General features: G+C 35.2%; 1 protein-coding gene across 1 annotated transcript; it reads right to left on the bottom strand.

Annotated features, from left to right (window-relative positions):
• Positions 1-2,200: 2,200 nt before the first annotated feature.
• Positions 2,201-11,601, bottom strand: LOC132307795 (cytochrome P450 CYP736A12-like). The gene is made up of 5 exons (XM_059805660.1): positions 11,236-11,601; positions 9,305-9,309; positions 6,977-7,006; positions 5,961-6,467; positions 2,201-3,212 (listed from the first exon to the last, which is right to left on the bottom strand). The coding sequence occupies exons 1-5, from the start codon at positions 11,381-11,383 to the stop codon at positions 2,364-2,366; spliced, it is 1,539 nt and encodes a 512-aa protein (XP_059661643.1). The 5' UTR covers positions 11,384-11,601; the 3' UTR covers positions 2,201-2,363.
• Between the last annotated feature and the right edge of the window lie 12,497 nt (positions 11,602-24,098).

Here is a 24,098-nt window from a genome sequence, read left to right on the forward strand (position 1 = left end):
ACCTCAATAAGAATCAGAGATGGGGCTAGGTTCAAAGGGGCACATTGTAGTATTATACACCATAAACATATATTTACAATGGTTGTGTTTGGGGAAACTTCTCAACACCAGAAGTCCTTTTGTTGATAATTCCTTTCAACAAGAATTTTGCTAGAGTAATGCTTGGGTCCTACCTTATCAGGACAATAAATTTACAATAAAAAGTTGTTCGGTGAGTGTACTTTTTAAGAGTCATTTTACTATTAACTAAATTTTTGTTTGACAATTTTACATCTCATATATACCATTTCCATTCAAACCGATCTCCTTAATACCCCCATTCAAACCCCTCTCCATCGTCTTTGACGAAGGTCGAAAAAAATACCAAATTAAATTTTTTATAAACAAAATATACTACCTTACGACATGAGAATGCAGCAAAACAGCAAGATTAGTTGATTAAAATGAGAATGCAGCAAAAACAGCAAGTTTGTGTACTATGAATTTCATCTCCATTACAATTTTTAAAAGAACCATTAACATATAAACCAATTACAGTAAAATTGTAGACCCATTTTTACCCCTACTCAAGATTTGATCATGGATTTCATCCTTAATAATGGTGCATTAGATCAATAGATTATTTAGAAATTCACCTTCTTATAAAGGTTGCATTACAAATACATAATAGGTTGAGTTATGAGTCTGAGTGCAAGCCAACAGGGAATTAGAAGTGGCATTTTGTTGACTTCATTCACCTTGATATACGTAACAAGAGTCCTCCCTCCCAAAACCCATGACTTTAATTTCCACACACACACACACACACACATATATATATTTATTGTTCTATAGACCCACTTTATGTTACAAATGCTCGTATATGAAGACATATTAGTTAATAATAGCCTGTAAAATATAAGGGGTTCGTCGGCGATTTTTTTTGCAATCGCCACTTTTGCTAATCGAAGAGAATTGTGAGTAGGAGTAACATGTAGTTTACCCTTTCAATAGAGATTTGTAAATTCAGGTGTCAAAGGAGGATATGAGTCAGATCATGGTAAAAAATACAGACGAGATATGAGGAAATAACCAATCGAACAAATGGATATAGCTGAAAATTCAGATGGCGTATGGAAGGAGAACGAGTGGCATGATGGATTTAAAGAAAAAAAGAATTTTGCAATTGAATTGAAAAATAGGTTTAAATAATGGACAAGATAGAGATTTTACTTAAAAAGTGTTCCACTTGTGGGAAGTGAATTTGAAAGTAGGTTTTCCTAACTTCTTTCAAACGGGCTTCTAAACCATTAAATATTTTTAAAAGTCCGTTCCGTTTCAGGATTTTTACCAAACACTCATTATAATTGACAAAGGGCTTCCTGGGCTTGGAAGTCCGTTTTGAGCCTAGAGGAAGCCCAGCTAAACATGTATTTAAGTCAATGTTTACGAGTATATATAGAGATCGAGAAAGAGAGTGATATTTTTGGGATGAAATTAATTTATAGATATAGAATATGCGTATTAAAGAAACAATTTAAGAGAAAAAAATAAATAAAAAAAACATACATAAAATTCTACGATGAAATGAGAAATTTAGGGAAGCACTTTTCATATTTTTACAATATATATATATATATATATATATAATATAATATAATATAATATAATATAATATAAGAGAGGGAGAAAATCCAAGTGGCACGAGCCCGTGGGCCTTAACTCCCTTAATCCCTTAAAAGAATCATGTAATTTTTCCATACAAGTGCACAAATAATTGGTTTCTTTCTGCACGTGGTTAAATTATATATATATATATATATATATATATATATATATATATATATATATATATTTACCCTAACAAACATTGAACATATTATGAAAACATAAAAACAATACATGAATCAACCCTTTCTAAGGCAAGGCGGTTACCAGGCCACAAACAAACTTATCAAAAGTACCACTAAGCAAATCCCACAATATAACATGAAAAGGCAATCCTATAAATTGGTGCACTAACCAAGTGGATTGCCAAAGCCTGTAAAGGCAGAGAGCTAGGGCTACGTGAACTAATAAGAGCCCTAAAAGCATAGCTTGTCCTTCACGCACAAGTGACCAATTCCTAATTGCCTTTGACAAGGGCACAAAAGAGGATGTAACCTTAGAATGTTGAAAAGTGGTGTATTCCCCCACGTTGATGGAACAGGGCCATCACATATAATATATAAACAAACAACATTGTATATAGTATACACACGTATAAACAAACACATATGGTGACTTTATTTAATTATGATTGCAACTTGTAACCAAGCCAATCTAGATGCATAGTAGCAATAGCCTGAAATAAGGATAATTCACTTCACATAAGGTGTACTTATTCATAAGCTTTTGTCACCGAGGCGATACGTTGGCACGGCGAGCAAGTGTTTGGCTTTTGGCATTGCGAGATCAAACTTTTCATTCATGTCCAACTCACTGCATGACATGCCATCAGGCAACTTCCAGTCGAAGCAATGCACTAATTGAGCCACCATTAATCGAATGGTCGTTAATCCTAAATGCATTCCTGGACATCCTCTCCGACCTGACCCAAATGGTAAAAGTTGAAAATTACGTCCTCGGAGGTCTATGTTGCTTCCAATAAACCTCTCAGGAAAGAAATCATCTACATTATCGGACCACACATTAGGATCATGTCCCAACGCCCAAGCATTCACTATAATTTGTGATTTCTTAGGAATGTAATATCCATCTATCACAATGTCCTCTATGGACTCACGAGGAATCAGTAATGGCCCAACTGGATGTAGTCTCAAAGTCTCTTTAATTACCATGTCTAGGTAATTAAACTTGGCCAAATCTGTCTCTTCCACCATTTGACGCATTCCAACAACACTCTTGAGCTCTTCTTGGAGCCGGCTCATCACCCTCGGATGCTTAATGAGCTCGGAGAGGGCCCACTCTATGGCTATAGTTGACGTGTCAATAGCTGCTGCGATCACGTCCAATACGATTGCTTTTATATTCGTCCGATTAATCATGAACGATAGCTTGTCGTGGGTAGTTGATGCAGACTGGTTCATCATTAATGATAGCATTATATGGATGAAGTTTTTGTCATGCCTTTGTTGCCCATTTCTAGCCGCTTCTTCAACATGGTCATTAATAATGACCTCCAAGAATTTGTCAATGGCACTGCTGGTTGCCTTTAGGCGTCGAGTCAACCCCTGAAGGACGTTCATGAAATTAATGACATTTACATTTTTATAATCATAAATTAATTAATGTTAGAACAATATATTGTTGCCAATTGGTTTATATTTAATTTTGTAGAATATTATGACATGTATACAAAGGCCATTAGAATAGTTGTGCAAACAAGATTTGGCTCCATATGCTTAATTGAGTGACAATTTGATAGAAGAAAAGTATGACATACTGACAGATCACTGTGAATGGAGATTGAAGAAGCAACTAACACTTATATATGGGAAAATTTAATACTTAAATTAATTTAAAGCTTAATTTGTATAGACTAAGTTCATGAGTCAGAGATAAACAGACTCGAACTACTGACATTCATTGCGAGATAAACTATTGCCTCTCAGGTCCTTGAATGTTGTGTTTGAAAGTATCGAATTGACGCATTGAATTTGAAATCGGAGGAGCCACCAATTTAATACTCCAAAATATAACAAAAAGATTAATGCTCTCTCTCATATTCTTAGACTCCATTTGGATAAACAGTAGAGAAAATAAATGAGTGAATAGTATTAATTATGAAAGAAAAAAAAAAAAAATGATAACAATAATCTCTATTCATATTTGGATAGATAGGGAAAAAAAAAAAAATCATAATATTATTAGAGGGAAGAAAATAAGACTTTGATTGCCTGAAATCTCACCGCAAATGAGGATATCCATTGTTAAATGTCTCCCAACAGTTAACAACGGCTATTTGTTATTACGATGAATGACTTTGGGTAATTAATAAGGTTAGGGATATCTTGTGGGCCTCTTCTTAGGCTTGAAATTTTATTCTCTCTTAGGCTGCCACACTGTAAATTGATGTTGGGCGGGTCTATGCCACACTGTAAATTGACTACTCAATATATATATATATATATATATATATATATATATATATTGTTTTACTGTTTAAAAAAATAAAAAATAAAAAAATGATAACAATCAAATCAAAGTAAATGGGCCATGAATGAAATAATAATTTTTTTCTTTTAATTGTTGATGACAGTTTCGAAATTACGAAAATATCATTTAAACATTATATTTTCTTTCATTATTTTTAAGAAAAAGAAAATAAATAGATAACATTATTGAAATTAACATGATTTTATAAGCTTGCATTGGATTTACGACAATACTTGCCTCCATGCTACTGTATTATATTATATGCATACATAGTGCTTATTCGAATCATGCATATCCGGATAAAACATAATATATGATAAAATACCTATATAGTATATGGTAGAACACATACATAAATATCCACAAACATGAATAGACAAAAAAAATATAAACAAATGATGTTGATGGTAACACTGTTCCCCTTTAAATAATTTCTTTGTATTTATTCTTTCTTTTTGACCATAGGTTAGGATTGTGATAGGAAAGTAACGTTTTGTTTTTCTATTTTTGATACGATAATATAGAAGTAACGTCAGTGCAAAAAGAAGTACTCCGTATAATATATATATCCTGGTACCTTAACTTAATTCAAAGAGAGAGGAGATACTAGCTGGCTAATTTAAAGCCTTGGTCTCTGACATATGCCGATGGTTTTGGCCGATTGGTTTGGTAGAATAGACGTAGTAGTGCACGTGAGCAACTTTCTTTCTTATCTTCAATAAAGCCGGTAAGGCCGCCAAACAACTAAAAAAAGAAAAGGGTTTTCGGTGGACTAACTTGTGGGCTTGATTTGGTTGAAGAGGTGCAGAGATTTTGCTGTGTTAAACTGCCATCAGATTTTTTTTCTTTTCCCATCTTGATATTTCAGATGGCCGTGTATCGGCGGAGCCATCACTTGTTGTTGGTTGTTTTTAGTTTGGGGGTTCGCTGTTTAGGGGCCTCGGTTCTCCATTCTTCTCATCTTTGTTGTCATTCGGATCGCCTCAACAATCTCTCTCTCGGAACAGAGTTGTTTGCGCAGAGAGGAACAGAGTCGATTGGCAATTTTTTTTTCACCGACGACCTTCAATTTTCGGTCGCCGAGAAGTCTGCAGAGACTAATAGTGCTGTTTATCCCACCGACGACCCCTCTGCTAATATCATTTTTCTTATATTTTTCATGTGCCGTCAGTTATTAAAGTTGTGATTAATGTCAAATTATTTTGATTTAGGCTCTACGTTAAATATTTTTTAAAAAATATTTATTTTTTGATGTCGGATGTGGTAGTAATACATTTACGAAAAAAAATATTAAAATTTAATAAAAATAATTTATCTTTGGATAACTTATTTTACATGTTTCGTCCGATAAGTTCGACCTCAATTTTATTGGATACATTTTTCAAATATCAAAGAAATAAAAATAAAAAAATATTTTACATAAAAAAATATTTTACATCCATCTTAATTTGATAAAATTAAACTATCAACTTTTAAAAGCAGACCATTTTAATATGGATTGCATGATGATTTGACTTGAATGTACAATAAAATTAATTATTAAAAGATAGTTTATGATAACTAACATGAGTTCAATCTCATCGTGGTAGAATTCTTTTGGTAGGTGGCCTGGTGGGACTACAAGTTTTCAACCCAATGTGCCCCCCGCAAAAAAAAAAAAATTTCTTTGTGATTTGATTATATCCTTTTAAGGTCAGAGTCAGTCTATTCAATATTTAAAAATATTTGTTTGTGATTTGATTTTTGGTATTTGATAATTTTTAATATTCATGGCTTCCGATATATATAGCATGAAAAAATATACAGGTATAGTATATACTTACCTGAAGGTCAAGTACCCCAAGGAAAGGGATATAGTCAGCCAGGTTGAAAGCTCCTGCCAAGTGTAGGGCCTCGTGAACAATACCCTTGAGATCAAACCTATCATCTCTACTGCACCCAACGACCATCTTATACGTCATGTCCTCAATCACTTCGCCCACCTTATTGCTCAAATCCACAACCTCACTCGCTTTCGCTGCATCCATTACTAATTGCACCATTGACTCTATCTTCTCCCTTCGGACACCCGCGAACGAATCGACCTTCGTCACACTTAGAAGCTCCAGTGTACAGAATTTCCTAACGTTGCGCCAATATGAACCATGCTCGGTGAAAACCACACCCTTTCCACCATAGGAAAAGTGGTTAGGTACTTGGACTTTTGGCCGGCTAGCAAACACTGTGTCATGGGTCTTGAGGATAAGCTCGGCAGCTTGGGGCGATGAGATTACAATGGTTAGCACAGAGCCTAGCCGCATGGACATGATGGGACCATATTTTTTGGCTAACTCTGTTAGAAATTAAACTTTATTTTATTTAGTGTTTTACATTTATATGAGTTTTTTATTGGAGTTAGTGGGGGGCATGAGAGTTACAACTAGTAAATGGTCATGTTAGTGGGTTAGTGGGAGTTTTGCCTACTAAATGGTCATGTTAGTGGGTTAGTGGGAGTTTTGCCTACTAAATGATATGTTAGTGGGGTTTTAAGTTTCATTTACATTTATGTTTTGAAGCCTATATAAACCCATGCATTGTACTCATTTTCCATCAAGTGAAATAAGAAATATTTTCCTCCATTTCTATTCTCTTCCAAATAGTATAGTGTTGTGTGTGTAACTAGGCCACTATTTCCAACAAAGTGGTATCAGAGCTAGTTTGTGAGAGAGAGAAGAAATGGCAAACAATTCGGTTCCATTTCAAATGCCTCGATTCACCAAAGATAACTATGAAAATTGGTGTATCCGTATGAAGGCAATTTTGGGAGCACAAGATGTGTGGGAAGTTGTTTCCAAAGGTTATGATGAGCCAGAAGATGAGGCAACTTTGTCTCAAGCCGAAAAAGATGTTTTACAAGCCATGAGAAAGAAGGACCAAAAGGCGGTGATGACCATCCATCAATGTTTGGATGATGGAATGCTACAAAGAGTTGCTAGTGCAGAAAATGCAAAGCAACTATGGGAGATTCTTCAAAATTCCTTCCAAGGAGTTGATAAAGTGAAGAAGGTTCGCCTCCAAACGTTACGGGGTGAATTTGAAGCATTGCATATGAAGGAATCTGAATCAATTTCAGATTATATTTCGAGGGTCCTGGCTATTGTAAATCAACTAAGGAGATATGGCGAAACCACCATGACTGATACAAGGGTCGTTGAAAAGATCATTCGGTCGTTGGATTCCAAATTCAACTACATTGTTGTAGCCATTGAAGAGTCAAAGGATTTGGATTCCATGACTGTTGATCAACTCATGGGTTCGTTGCAAGCTCATGAAGAAAAGGTGGTGAAGAAACAAGAAGCATTGGAGCAAGTGCTACAAACAAAGTTTTCGTTGAACGAAAGAGACGAAAAACATGGAGGAAATCAAAGGGGCCGAGGACGTGGAAATGCACGTGGCCGAGGAAGAGGAAGAGGCCGTGGAAGAGGAGAAAGAAGCGGTCAACACACAACCAACAATGAAGAAAAAATCCATGACTCACAACAAATAAGAGGTCGTGGTAGAGGAAATTACTCAAGGTCATATGGAAGGAGGTATGATAAGTCTCAAATTCAATGTTATAATTGTCAAAAGTATGGTCATTATGCTTCGGAATGTAGAAATGTTGCTAACGATGTTGAAGAAAAGGCGAATTATGTTGATGAAGAAGTGGAGCCTACTTTGTTGTTAGCATACAAATGTGAAAGGAGTGATCAAGAAGATGTGTGGTATCTTGACACCGGTGCTAGCAATCATATGTGTGGTAGCAAAGAGAAGTTCGTTGATATTGATGAATCAATAAATGGCAAGGTAACATTTGGAGACTTATCACAAATTCCGGTAAGAGGGAAAGGTAAAATATTGATTCGTTTGAGAAATGGGCATCATCAATTTATCTCTAATGTTTATTATGTGCCTAATATGAAGAACAATATTTTGAGTTTGGGACAACTCTTAGAAAAAGGCTACAATATATCCATGAAGGATTGTAGTCTTTCGATAAGAGACCCATTGGGTAATTTGATTGCCAAGGTTCCAATGACAAAGAACCGGATGTTTTTGCTAAATATTCAAGCCGACGAGGCTAAATGTTTGAAGGCTTGTGTTAATGATTTAACTTGGCTTTGGCACTTGAGATTTGGGCACTTGAATTTTGGAGGATTAGAGTTGTTGGCCAAAAAGAAGATGGTGAAGGGATTGCCTTTCATTAGCAATCCAAATCAATTATGTGAAGGATGTCTCGTTGGAAAGCAATCAAGGAAAAGTTTTCCTAAAGAAGCTACCACAAGAGCTACGGCGCCACTACAACTTATCCATTCGGATGTTTGTGGTCCAATTTCTCCATCATCATTTGGTAAGAATAATTATTTTTTATTATTCATTGATGATTTTAGCCGAAAAACATGGGTGTATTTTCTTAAACAAAAATCGGAGGTGTGTGAAATTTTTAAAAAATTTAGAGCACTTGTTGAAAAACAAAGTGGCTATGATGTAAAGGCTCTTCGATCCGATAGAGGTGGTGAATTCACATCAAATAATTTCAAAAAATTTTGTGAAGAAAATGGAATTTACCATCCTTTAACGGTTCCGAGATCGCCCCAACAAAATGGAATTGCAGAAAGGAAGAACAGAATCATTCTCAATATGGCTCGAAGCATGTTGAAAAGTAAGGAAATGCCTAAAGAATTTTGGGCTGAAGCGGTTGATTGTGCGGTGTACTTGTCCAATCGGTGTCCTACTAGAAGTGTACAAAACAAAACACCACAAGAAACATGGAGCGGAAGAAAGCCAAGTGTCTCTCATTTGCGGGTTTTTGGGAGCATTGCCCATGTGCACGTGCCGGATGAAAGGAGGACCAAGTTAGACAACAAAAGTGAAAAAATGGTGTTCATTGGCTATGATGCAAATTCCAAAGGCTACAAGTTGTACAATCCAAGCAATGGGAAGATTGTCATTAGTAGAGATGTTGAATTCGAAGAGGGAGCCACATGGGATTGGAACACTCCAAATGAAGATTATAATATTTTTTCAATTTCAGATGAGGAGCAAGAAAATGAAGGCATGGAGCAGCCCATTTCTCCACCAACATCACCTCCACCGCCATCAATTCAAGATCAATCAATTCCATCATCATCAAGTTCAAGTGACACACCACCACTTCGCATGAGGAGTCTTCGTGACATATATGACGAAACAGATGAGGTAACGGAAAGGTTAGGTGATCTAACACTTTTTTGTCTCTTTGCGGATTGTGAACCCGTAGGATTTGAAGAGGCTGCACAAGACAAAAAATGGAGAAATGCTATGGATGAAGAAATTAAATCCATAGAGAAGAATGACACATGGGAGCTTGCTACACTTCCAAAAGAGCAAAAGGCAATTGGTGTCAAGTGGGTGTATAAAGCAAAGCATAATGCAAATGGTGAAGTTGAAAAATATAAAGCAAGATTGGTCGCCAAGGGGTACAACCAAAAGCCTGGAATTGACTATGATGAGGTATTTGCACCCGTAGCTCGTTTGGAAACAATTAGATTGTTAATTTCTTTGGCAGCCCAGAACAATTGGAGAATCCACCAAATGGATGTGAAATCGGCTTTCTTGAATGGGTTTCTTGAAGAAGAGGTGTATGTTCAACAACCCATGGGCTATGTTGTAAAGGGGCAAGAAAACAGAGTCTTGAAATTGAAGAAGGCTTTATATGGCTTGAAGCAAGCACCAAGAGCGTGGAATAAGCGAATTGACAAATATTTTCAAGACAATAATTTTTCAAAGTGCCCATATGAACATGCTCTTTACTCCAAAGTAAGTGAGAATGGAGATGTATTTTTTGTTTGCTTGTATGTGGATGATTTAATCTTCACAGGTAGCAATCCAAAAATGTTTGAAGATTTCAAGAAGGTTATGGCTCGAGAGTTCGAGATGACAGATATTGGCATCATGGCTTATTATCTTGGCATTGAGGTCAAGCAAATGAAGGATGGAATTTTCATTCACCAAGAAGGCTATGCTAAGAAAATTCTTAAGAATTTCAAGATGGAAGATTGTAAATTGGTGAACACGCCCATGGAAGTTGGAATTAAATTGTCAAGAGATGAAGATGGAGAAACGGTGGATCCAACATTTTTCAAAAGTCTTGTTGGAAGCTTGAGATACTTAACATGCACAAGGCCGGACATATTATTTGCGGTTGGGCTTGTTAGTCGGTTTATGGAAAGACCCACCATAACTCATTTCAAGGCGGCTAAGAGGATTCTTCGTTACATCAAAGGTACCCTTGATTTTGGGTTATTCTATTCATTTTCTAATGATTTCAAGCTTGTGGGTTATTGTGATAGTGATTGGGCCGGAGATTTGGATGATAGAAAAAGTACTTCAGGCTATTGTTTTTTCATGGGAAATACTGCTTTTACATGGTGTTCAAAGAAGCAACCCATTGTCACCCTCTCAACTTGTGAAGCAGAATATGTTGCAGCCACTTCATGTGTCTGTCAAGTAATTTGGTTGAGGAATTTGTTGAAGGAATTACACATGCTACAAGAAGAGTCAACGGAGATTTTTGTGGACAACAAATCAGCAATTGCTTTGGCCAAGAATCCGGTGTTTCATGAACGAAGCAAGCATATTGATACAAGATTTCATTTCATTAGAGAATATATAACTAAGAAGGAGGTGGAGCTTAAGTTCATCAAGTCACAAGATCAAGTTGCGGATATTTTCACCAAGCCCCTCAAGTTTGCAGATTTTCACAAGTTTAGGAGTTTGCTTGGAGTTGAAAAAAAATCAAGTTTAAGAGGGGGTGTTAGAAATTAAACTTTATTTTATTTAGTGTTTTACATTTATATGAGTTTTTTATTGGAGTTAGTGGGGGGCATGAGAGTTACAACTAGTAAATGGTCATGTTAGTGGGTTAGTGGGAGTTTTGCCTACTAAATGATATGTTAGTGGGGTTTTAAGTTTCATTTACATTTATGTTTTGAAGCCTATATAAACCCATGCATTGTACTCATTTTCCATCAAGTGAAATAAGAAATATTTTCCTCCATTTCTATTCTCTTCCAAATAGTATAGTGTTGTGTGTGTAACTATGGAGGTTACCGATGACCGGTAGGCCTCGGGGACCTGGTGGTAGTTTCTGGTGGTTCCGTGGTGATGAGGCGGCCAGGCGGAGATGGATGAATGACCATAGAGCTCCGATGAGCACCAAGAGAACAGAAAATGTGAAGGGAGACATATTTGGTTGTTGGGTGTGGCACTGAAGTAACTAAAACAACTGGAGTACTTGTATATTCTTCTGGCCGGCTGGCCTTAAATAGAAGTTTAATGGCACTAAAGTTATAAGCTGAGAAACTAGGGTGCACACGCAACTGAACCGTAAAAGATTGGTTAGGTTCTGTTCAGACCCAGAACCCTACTTATGGAACTTCATTCGAGAACCTCCCTCCTATAATAAAACACCATTAAATGTACATCTCCTCAAATAGCTGATAATGCTCCCTCCTTTATTATCAGTAGTCCATTTCTCTCTTTTTACATGTCTTAAAATAATTGTACTCTTTAAAAAGTCAAGTCAAAGTATATTTTTTTTACATTTTCATCATTATCCTTCATTTTTTTAAACAACTATATATATTTAAATTAAAAAGAATAATTTGATAATTTTAAAAGGAGACAATGCATTAATTGCATGTCCTTAAAAATTTATAAAACCAAAGATGGACAATTAATAAAAGACGGAGGTAGCATTAAACTTGTAATACCTTATTGCTAATATTTTATTAGTTAATATTTAATTGTTTGCACTCAAGTGAAGTCCAATCTTAAATTTAATATTTTATGAGACATTCAAATGTTTTATTCGTTTAGAGTTAAAATACAATATCAGAATATATAAAACTGAATGGAAACTATTGGATTGTACTTAATTTACTAATAAGCACCCCTAATAATAGAATAAACATTGAATGCATATAATTTTTATAATGAGAGTACCAAAAAAAAAAAAAAAAATTCCCTAAGCACTGTAGACTGTGTAATCTTATATCAAGTTTTATAATAATATTAGAGCGGTGCGACCCGACCCGACCATTATTCATCCGACACTAACCATCCGACACTAACCGGCTGTCATACGTGGCTGTCCAACGTGGCAATTTTCCTCTATTTTTTTTTTTTTTTTTTTTTTTTTTTGAACCAGATGCCCCTTCTCTCTCCCTCCTCCGGCGAACATTCTGCAACCACCGGTGAACCCATCTTCTCCATCAAAACTATCTTTATCCCTCTCCAATAAACTCTATCTCTAGAAACCAGTACATGAAACGAAGACCCATTTTCATTGTCAGAAAGAAAAAAAAATACAGAGACCCATTCAGTTTCTCAAACCCTTGATGAAATTGGGGGCGATCGATCTCCATTTACAAATCCAAAGAGCTCAATCCATCACCCTCTATGGCCTCCACTTCAATCTCACCTCAACAACCCAACCAAAAACAAACCCATTGAGGCAAGCATATATATATGTATAGAGATTTGTAATTACCTAAAAAAACATAGAGATTTGTTGTGCATCTATATTATCATGTAGATAGAGAGTGAGTAGAGAGAGGGGTTTGGTAATATTGCTGATGCGTCTTTTGGGTTCTTATTTGGTTTTCAAAGTCATATTCAAGATACAGAGAAACCATTGATGGTGGTGGAGGTTTTTTTTTTTTTTTTTTTGATAAATTGTATGCAACTAATAGAATAAATCAGAGAATCAGAAAAAACAAAAAAAAAAACACAAAATGAAAACACCGACAGATGGAAGATCACTGGAAAACATAGGTAGATGAAGGAGCGCGTGGGCGCGTGAATGGCGAGTCAGATTACTCACAGGAGCGTGGGCTTTTTCTGGGTGAAGATGCAGAGAGCAGCGGCAGAAGTCAGTGACGGTAGAGGGTGGTGTTGACGATATAGAGAGCAGCGGCAAAGCATGGCCCTTAGATCCAAAGTTTTTGAGGCGCCGGCCGGCCAGGGAGCTTCAACCCAGTCATAACCAAATCGCTAAAGAACAATCGTCGTCGTCCCTTGGGTTCAGTCTTGCTTGCCAATGGTGACCACCCAAACAAGCAGAACACCAACGAAATACAGTCACTCATTGAAATCGTCGTTCACATCGGTTAATCCGTTGAACCGAGCTATCCGTCTGGACTCATCTGGACCGAGGTCGGCGGCGGTGGAGAGGTCTGGAGGGAGGAAGGAGAAGGTAGAGACAGGAAAGTTACGTGAAGAGAAGGCAAAAAAGTCACAGCCTAGTTGTACCAATCTACATTTGACAAGTGTGTCGGTTTTTTCCGGGTGAACAGTAATTCTTTTAGCATTTCTCATAATATTAATATTATATTCTTTCTGTCCTAAATTAAGTGTCATGTTTTGAAAATCATGAATATAATATTTAATTTGAAACAGAGGTCCTAAATTAAGTGTCATGTTTTGAAAATCATGAATATAATATTTAATTTGAAACAGAGGTAAATATCTATTTACACAAACACGCATTAACGCACACAATGAGACACACCATGGGACTTGATAAGACTTCTTCACAGCAGGGCAACAAGTGGACATCTCTTTTGACTTTTGATCGCCGTCCAAAAATATAGGTTGATGCGTTTAATCTAAAAATATAGGTTGATGCTTATTACTTTAAATATATTTAAGGAATAAACTTCAATTAGAGTTTTAGATTAGGTCACAATTATCGACCTATGAATCATTAATTAATATATAAATTAAATATTAAATTAAATTGTCTATCAAACCAATGCTCCAAAAACTATGAAATAATTTCTCTTTGTTAGCTATGACAATGACTTTTTTCCGATTTTTATTTGAAAAAAACTTAGTTACATCACTGATAGTAATGGTGTAGGATCCATTTGGTTAGACAAAAATTTATGATGGAAAATGAAAGTGAAAGTGAAAGAAAAAAAAATCAAGTTTTATACGTGTATTTGATTAGGAAGAAAAGTTTTTAATAAAATTGTGAGAAAATATTATTTAATTACTTTGAATAGCATGAAAGGAAAAAGAAAACGATTTACTTATCAAAACTACCCTCACGATTTCAAATATTAAAAAGAAATTAATTTTGTGTTAGATGAATCATCTTTATACCTAATTATTTATATTAATTTTAAATCAGACAAACTAAGGAGGACTGCATTTTAGTTTTACTAGATTTTTTTTTTATTTTGTGTTTTTAACAATAATTAGGGCAAATTTCACAAAATCCCAATACTATTACTTTTTGTATCAAATACTCCCAATCTATTTTAGAAAATCCCCAACACTATGAAATTTGATCACTTTGCACCATGTTTGTGATTAAATGACGAAACTACCCTAAAAATATACCAAATCAATTAAAAAAGCCAAAATTGGTATTTTGCTAATTACAAAAATAGCCTTGGTGAAAAATTATAATCCTACCCCTCATTTTCTTCTCAATTACTAGTATAATAACAACCTCAATTTCTCAAAATATACGTGCTGGCTGTTGACACCTTAGAGACAGGGCACAACTATCAGTCATGGCAGTGGGTGTAGGAAAATAGAGCAGCGCCAAGTCCACCACCAAACGCAGAAACAAAAATTCTGAAAATGCCCTTCGCCACCGTCACTGTGAAAACCTGACCCACCTCATCACCCTTGTCGCTTTCCGCCACCTCCGCCGCCCATTCTTTCCTCTCCCAAAACGACCTCCGCCCCATCCTTCCCAAACCCTAACCCTAGAATCCCATATCTCCTTTCTCTCCACTCTTTCCCCTAACCCTCTAATCTCGAGCATTGTCACACTCTACATCTAATTTTCCTCAATTTCCAAACACTTTTCCTCGGAATTGTTTTTTCCCCAGTTTTGATTTTAACTGGAATTCTCTTTCTTTCTCTTCCTTAATTAGGACTCATCCAAACGACGGAAAAGGACCGACGCACAACAAACCCATGATTTATCATCACCAGATGAAGATCGCAAATGGGTCTCACGTGAACAACACCCATAGTCCAAACTCGAAACGGGTTTGGGTTTGGATTTGGATCCAAATCCGTTTTACGCTGATTCGTTTGTTGAATGGAACTTGAGAGCGCCATTGGAGGTCATATATGAAGAGTACGAAGGTGAAGATGAAGAAGGAGAAGGAAACGACGACGTTTCGGTCGAGAAAGGAGGAGACGTGAAATGGGTATCGAGAGATACCCTTCGTTGTCGCTGTAATATCCGGAATCTGACTCGGATAGCTCGTCGGACGGCGATTTTCTGGTGATCTGAGGCTGGGACTCGCCGGAGAGTATGGGTTTCAGGTGGGAGGAAGACGACAGAGATGGGTTGATTGAGATTGCATTGGATGGTAAGAGAACAAGTGAAGTCGAAGAAGAGAACTTGATTGAGATTGACATTTCAACGGCGAGAAATGACGAATTCTGGCGAGAGTTTGATTAAGTTAATTTCGATTAATTAAAGTGTCATTGGAGACAGAGAAAAAGAGAATTTTGATAATTGGGTTTTGGGTTTGGTAAACAAAGATTAGTGTTATTTTATAATATATGCATAGAAATGGGTTTGATCAAAACGAACGCATCTAGTGGACACACAAAACACAGTCGTTTTGTGTTCTGGTGACTTAAATGTCACCAAGGGTATTTTAGTAATTAGAAAAATACATATTTTGGCTTTTTAATTGATTTGGTATATGAAAAGGGTAGTTTTGTCCTTTTATCACAGATATGGTGCCATGTGATCAATTTTCATAGTGTTGGGGGTTTTCTAAAGTAGGTTGATGGTATTTGATATAAAAAGTAATAGTATTGAAGGTTTCGTAAAATTTGCCCTAATAATTATTTATATTTATATGTAGAATATAGTTCATTTATCATAGTATACTCATGTTTTTATTAAATTATTAAATATATATTTTTATTAAAAGTAATATTAAGTAATATTATTTAATATTCTACAATTCAACTCTTAATTTATCTCCAAAAATTTTAGGCAACCATATGATGAATCCAAATTATGTCAAACCATATAATAGAGTTGTTTAACGTACCATGGCCGAAAGGATAAAGTATAAATTTAATAACCATGTTGTATTTGTTATGTGATTTTGTTTTTTTTTTTTTTTTTTTTTTTTCAAGTAATCAAACTTCAAAAAAAAAAAATTTTTTTGTTTTTTTTCGTTTCTATCCACTTCACGCTAATAAAACGAATCCTATAGAATTTATTAAAATATATATATATTTTTTATTCCTTTATGTGCGATGTATTATTGATTAATAGCACAAGGAAGTTTTTCTAGTCTTTATTTATTGTGGTTGCCTACCACGTTTTATACTACATACTTATATGACGGCTTTTTCAATTCACACTTTAAATTGAAAATATGTTTATATTTGCTTAATTAAAAATATGTAAAGAGATTTTTCAACACCAAAGAGATTTTGCAAATTTTGTATATAATAAGAATTTTTTTTTTTTTTTTACCCTATTATTTACAAAAATTCACTAATGTGTGTGGAGATATACTATTATTTTTTCTTGAGTGTTTTATACACGGGTGAAGTTATCTATCTATATATAGATAGATAGATAGATAGATAAAGTATATATATAATGATGGAGATATGTTGGGGTCTATATTGACTCTATAAAAAGAAAAATGACTGACTTAAAAAAAAAAAAAAAAAATTGAAAAGAAAAAAAAGCTCATTTTGTTTTATTAGCCTTTGACAGTTCCAGTTAACAAGGACTTCATTTCCCTATATATTGTTTTCTATGAGATATAGAAATCAAATAATAGTAATTTGCAAAGTTTGAATTAACTCAAAATATCATTATTTTTTGATATATAATATTATTAATTAAATATTTAGTTATTGATAGTATTATACTCAAATTCATTTATTTACAAAATCATTAAAATACAAAACTTCCCAACTTATATATAATTTTATGAATGGACCTCGATCATTACGGGTTTAAAAATTAAAAATAAGGAATCAACAATTAGCTAAACAATTAAGTATAGAATAACTCGTGAAACGCAATTTTATTTTATTATTCTAATATTTTATTCAATAAGGGCAATTTAGGTAAGTAAAAATATTTTATAATAACTTTCATGCTATTGAGATTATACAATGGTATTTTTCTACAATTTTATTGAAAAAAAAAAAAAAAAAAATCTGAGAAAAAATTAAAATCTCCTAATGTAGTGATAATATGGTATCACAGACTAATTAAACACGGACACATGGTAATAAAATTCATAAAAATTAATAAGAGAACGTCTGTAATATCCTAAAGGTTGTTACATGTGATATTCTCAATAGACAAATATATCAACTCACAATTAGAGTTTTCATATATGCATAGAATCACATACAACTTATTGAGCTCGGAGTACAGCAGAAAAGTATGTGTAGAATCATCACACACAAGCAGCATGTAGCACCCTGCACCTCATGCTTAAACAATGCATATAGGTTCAACAATTTAGACACCTAGCTTAGTAACTTCTACCAAGTAAAAAAGAAAGAAAAACACACCACCCTTTCACACACACACACCATGGCTGCTTTTCACTACCACTCCACTCTCATTGCCATCACCTCTCTAAATCTTCTGTTTCTCTCTTGCCTTCCATCCACCACCCTTTCACAAAACCCTGGCTCGTCGCCATCCACCACCTTTTTACAAACTCAATGTTTTGACCTGCTATATTTATCAAACACAAGTCCTATTGACCTAACACAACTAATATTCACACCCTTCCTAGGTTTGAAACTATGCATGTACTCCGACGTATTAAAGCCTAATATGATGATATGTTCCCTCATTCTACTTCAGTGCATTTTGAAGATCAATATTTTCCTCAAGGGTCAAGAATATCCTTGGTTCCTTCCAAAACAGCTCATTTTGCCAATGGATACAATAAAATTGAAGAGATATCTTGTGGAGGCCAAAATGGGCTCCTTGATTATTCATTGTCCAATCCTTTGATTTCTTTCTTATATTGGAGCCACTTCTTCAATCTTTTGTAGTACATATGGAGACGGCGAGACGCTTAAGTCATTAAGAAATCTAATTGATTGTTGATGCACCGAACACAGGGCTAAAAAAGTGAACAGTAGGGCACTTCATTTTTGGTTGGGTAAGTCTATGGCCTTCCCTTCCGAACACCCCGTGTAGGAGAACATCACCAGCTGTTGAGTGAATATCATATGGAAAGCTTAGACTTAAATGAATGTGCTAACTTTAGAAGTATTACAAAAAATAAATAAAATTTCTCAGACTATCAGGGCATGTGGGGAAAAAGAACGTATTAAGAAAGATGAAAGTAGCTAGGGTTTTGGACCAAATGACATTCTTACTGAGGGTTGAAGTGTTTGAGGATGATTCATGATGGTATGTCTTGGGTAGCTAAAAATCTTAAATAAGATCATAACCAGAAAATGTAGGATGGGTAGGGAAAACATATTTTCCTACCTATCTATTAAAATAAGAAAATATTTAAAGTCATACCCATTTTTGCAACAGTAAACTTATGAGTCGTACTATCAAAGTTCATAAAATATTGATTGAGCAACTACTAAAATTGGGTACAACAATATCTAAAAATCAATTCGGACTCATACTGGAGAAATCAATAATGTGTTAAGATAAATGTTCTTTGAGACGACTAAGAATCAAATTAGATATGCATAAATTCGTGATACAATTAAAGTGGAACCCACGGTATATAAATGAGAGAATATCAACCAAAACTATTTATGACATGCAGCAAAGACTAATAACTGCATTCGGAAGGAAAAGCAATGTGCCCACATTGAGGTAATAATATGGAAAGGGAAAGATCAAAATTAAATGGTTGAGATGATAAGGAATGATATGATAGTGCGTTGCTTAACTAATGCATGGCCTTAGAACATGGTGAAACAAAAAACAAGTAGCTGACCCCAAATAGTTGAGATAATGCTTTGTTGAGACTTGAGAGTTGCTTTTGCAATCGAGAAAAAGGTAGAACGACAGAATTTTCAAAAACAAGAAAGAAGCATCCAAGGATATGTTTTCAAATACAACAACAACAAGCCTTTTTCCCAACTACTTGGGGTCATCTATGGTTCAAATATCATACATATAATTTATCCTGTACTTTTGCCTATCAATTCAATGATATTGTGTATCTATTTTTGTGGAAATCAGGGCTCTTTCTACAATTTGTAACTATCATAAAATTTTCGTACTTCTGTTGTTTTTATTAAGTTTCACTGATATTAGAGTTCCTAACTGACAATTCCAAGACAATTGAAACCAAAGCACTAATATCCAGAATTAGTGTTGTTCTAATAAGCAATCAACTATGATATCTTCACAATGAATTAAACAAAATTCTGATTCCAAAAGAATACAGAAACCTTAAATGAACAGACTTTTACTGCAGGAAGCTATAGACTTTTACTAGTTCAAGGAGAGAAGGCAATAAGTACATGACCCCTGTCCCATGTAACCCTCTATTCTCCGTCCAGGCTTGAGTCTCCAAACAGAACCCAGACACGATGAAGTACTCAAAGATCCAGGAGATTATTGATCCCCACACGCGCTACTTTCGCCAATAATACTGTTGGAAATTAAAAAGAGGAGAACCAACTTGCTCTGTTTTGGAAGCCAAAAAAAAACTGAAACTGATATATTATTTCTGAAAAAACAGAGATTCTAAAAAACCACACTATACATTGCATCGGCATATGTTAATTTATAGATAAAACATATGTAGTGGTCATCCCCACTTTCTTAGAACATGCTGAAAGATAAACATAAAAATAGGAACAACTATCTCCACTTCCTATTCTGCAGTTAACAACCAAACACTAAACCCACTAAACTAGGACACTAAAAACGTGGGTGAATTAACTACATCATGAATGGATTTGCATCATCAATTTTCATCACTCCCCCTTGATGCAAAACTGGAAACACCGAGAGAAAATCTGAATTTAACAAATTTCAGATAAGAGAGTGCTTTGGTGAACCCATCTGCAACTTGATCATTGGTTGAACAATACTTCATCATAATTATTCCTTTCGCAACAACATCTCGAATGAAATGGTGACGAATTTCAATGTGCTTTGTTCTTCCATGAAAAACTGGATTCTTTGTCATTGCAATTGTAGCCTGGTTATCACAATAGATCTCTGTCTCCTCTCTCTGACATTGATGTAAGTCTTCCAAAATTCTTCGCATCCAAATAGCTTGACAAGCAGCTAATGAAGCTGCATAATACTCTGCTTCTGAAGATGATAATGCAACTGTTGCTTGTTTCTTTGAAACCCAAGACACAGCTCCTGAACCAAGATTGAAGACAAAACCGCTTGTGCTTTTCCTGTCATCTGTAAAACTAGCCCAATCACTGTCAGTAAAACCAAGCAATTTAAAATTAGGAACTGGTTTATACCAAATCCCAAAATTACTTGTTGCCCGAACATAGCGAAGAATCCGTTTTGCTGCTCCAAGATGATGTGCAGAAGGATTATGCATAAACCTTGAGATTAAACTCACTGGAAACATGATATTCGGTCTAGAATGAGTCAAATACAACAATCCTCCAACCATGCTTCTAAAAACCTTTTGATCAGCCTTTGGAGTCCCATCATTTATTGATAACTTCTCACTTGTATTCATGGGAGTAGAAAAAATCTTGCAATTTGACATATTAAATTTCTTGAGCAAATCTAATGCATATTTTTCTTGAGAGATAAAAATACCATCATTAGTTTGCTGAACTTGAAGACCAAGAAAAAAATGCAATAATCCCAAATCAGACATTTCAAACTCTTGCATCATACTCTCTCTAAATTCTTTAATGAAGAAGTTAGAAGATCCAGTGTATATAATATCATCCGCATATACACATGCAATGAGAATATCATTACCTTTTGCCTTCACATACAAAGTAGGCGCACTATCACTTCGATGAAACCCGTTTTGACGAAGATATGAATCAAGTCTGCTGTACCATGCTCGTGAAGCTTGCTTTAATCCATATAAAGCCTTTTTTAATTTGTAGACTTTCTCCCCCTTTCCTTTTATGACAAATCCCTGTGGTTGTTCAACATACACATCTTCTTCCAAATACCCATTTAAAAAAGCAGATTTAACATCAAACTGAAATACTTGCCATTTCAATTGAGCTGCTAAATTTAAAATCATTCTGATAGTTTCAAATCTAGCAACTGGGGAAAAAGTGTCAAAGAAGTCTACCATACTGTTGCACATACCCTTTCGCAACGAGCCTTGCCTTGAATTTTTGCACAGTACCATCTGAATTGTACTTCACTCTGTAGACCCATTTCACACCAATTGCATCATTCTCAGCTGGCAAGTCAACTAGCTCCCATGTTTTATTTTTTTCAATTGCTACCATTTCTTCTTGCATAGAATTTTCCCACACTTTTATTCCTTGTGCCTCCTCATAACTCATAGGTTCTGAAATCATAAGAGCAAAAGTACAAGACTCATAAATTTCTTTCAAAGACCGAAACTTACGTGGAGGTGTATCAGTATCAAGAGTAGGATTCATGTGGCTGTTGTCTTCACTACTTAGATCCTTTGAAGGAGTGCTCCCCGAAGAACTTGATGATGGAGAGGATTTTGGAGTCGTTACTTTCTCCATACTCTGTGTCGGCTTAGCTTCATCTTCAACAAATGGCACAATTTGATTTTTTTCACTCTCCCAATTCCAGAAACTATTTTCATCAAAAACAACATCTCTGCGAATAATTAGTTTCTTAGTTTCCGGATTATACAACCGATAGCCCTTGGTTTCATCACTATACCCAACAAAGATACATTTCTCACTTTTCCTATCAAGCTTGGTACGGTCATTTGAGTCGATCAAAGAATAAGCAATACTACCAAAAACTTTTAAACAACTTACATCAAGCTTTCGTTTCCACCAAGCTTCATATGGAGTTATATTACGCACCGCCTTTGTTGGAGATATATTAAGGAGGAAGACTGAAGTTGCCACTGCTTCTGCCCAAAAATCATTTGGAAGCCGCTTTTCACTTAACATACTTCTAGCCATTTCCACAACTGTCCTATTCTTTCTTTCGGCGATCCCATTCTGTTCAGGAGTTCTTCTTACCGTCAGTTGCCTTCGGATGCCATTTAGCTTGCAAAAAGACTCAAACTGATTTGATAGGAATTCTCCCCCTCTGTCAGTTCAAAGAGTTTTTAAAACATGCCCACTTTCTTTTTCTACAAAAGCTTTAAATTCCTGAAATTTCTCAATAGCTTCTAATTTGTAAGTAAGAAAGTAAACCCAACTCATGCGAGTATAATCATCAGTAAACAACAAGAAATATCTACTATTGTTTAAGGATGGAGTATTTGTTGGGCCACAAATATTTGCATGAACGAGTTCTAGAGGCATCTTTGCTCTCAAAGCTTTTCCAACTGAAAATGGTGAGCGATGCTGCTTCCCATAAATACAACTTTCGCAAATATCATCAATACAAATAATAGAAGGCAGACCAGACACCATCTTTTTCTGACTCAACAATTTCAGCCCATTAAAATGCAAATGTCCATAACGCAAATGCCAAAGCCTCGACCCATCATTAACATTGGCAACCAGTGCACAATCATCAAAAACATGAAAGATCCAGAGGAAACATCTTATTCTTAGTCATGTAAACTTTAATAAGAGGCAAATCAGATTTCCCCTTTTTAATTTCACATATATCATCATGAAATAAAATAGTATATCCCTTTTGAGCCAATTGTCCAACACTCAACAGATTATAAGCTAAACCAGGAATATAGAAAACATCATTAATTGATCTTTCAATACCTGTCTTGCTCTTAACCACAATGGTTCCCTTGCCTTCAATGTGAACTTGTTTATCATCACCAAGCCGAACTTGCAACTTTACTGATTCATCAAGAGTACGGAAAAGACTTCTTTCTCCTGTCATATGGTTACTACAACCATTATCTAACAACCATATATCATCTTTGCTTTCATTGGAATTTAAACAAGTAAGAAACAAATTACTTACTTCTTCCTTCGATTCAGTAAAATTAGCTTGTTGTTATTCCTTTTCCCAACAATAAGCTTCAGTATGGCCAAATTTCTTACAGTAATAGCATTGCTTTCCCTTATAATTCTGTTTGTAATTCCTCTTATCACTGTGATGGTTGTCTCTATCACCAATTTGACGACCCATACCAGATCTGCCACGTCCTCTTCCATGACCACGATAGCCTCCTCTTCCTCGGCCTCATCCTGCATTTTTCTGATCCGTGGAAGTGCCTTCAACACTTTTCTCTCTGTTAGAAATCTCCACCTTGGCCTGAAATGACTGCTCAATATTTTTCTGTGATGATCTATTAATTCTTTCTTCATGAGCTAGAAGAGAATCCATTAGTTCACTAAGAGAGTAAACTGTTAAATCTTTAGACTCCTCAATAGCAGTGACTACATGATCAAATTTTGAAGGGAGACTTCTTAAAATCTTTTCTACAATTTTCTGATAAAAAATTTCCTCACCAAATGCTTTCATTTGATTTACAATAACAGAAACTCTAGAAAAGAAATCTTGCACAGATTCACTACCTTTCATAAGAAGAGTCTCAAACTTTCTACGGAAGGTATGGAGTTTCACAATGGTTATCTTGTTGTCTCCATGAAATTCATCCTTCAAAATAGTCCAAGCTTCCTTTGATTTTGTGGCATTTGAGATGCGAGGAAAGATTGTATCTTTCACAGCCTGCTGCAAAACAAGTAAAGCTTTCGCATCCTTTTTACGAAGCTCTTTCAACTCAGTTGACTTCAAATCGGTTGCCTTCTCAGCAGTCTTAGAGCTCTCAATATCTGCATAGCCAGATTCAACTAGATCCCAAAGATCT

Source organism: Cornus florida, unplaced genomic scaffold (genome assembly GCF_030987335.1).
Source record: "Cornus florida cultivar Cherokee Brave unplaced genomic scaffold, ASM3098733v1 CherokeeBrave_3.0.0_Hap2_Chr05, whole genome shotgun sequence".
Classification (NCBI taxonomy): Eukaryota; Viridiplantae; Streptophyta; class Magnoliopsida; order Cornales; family Cornaceae; genus Cornus; species Cornus florida.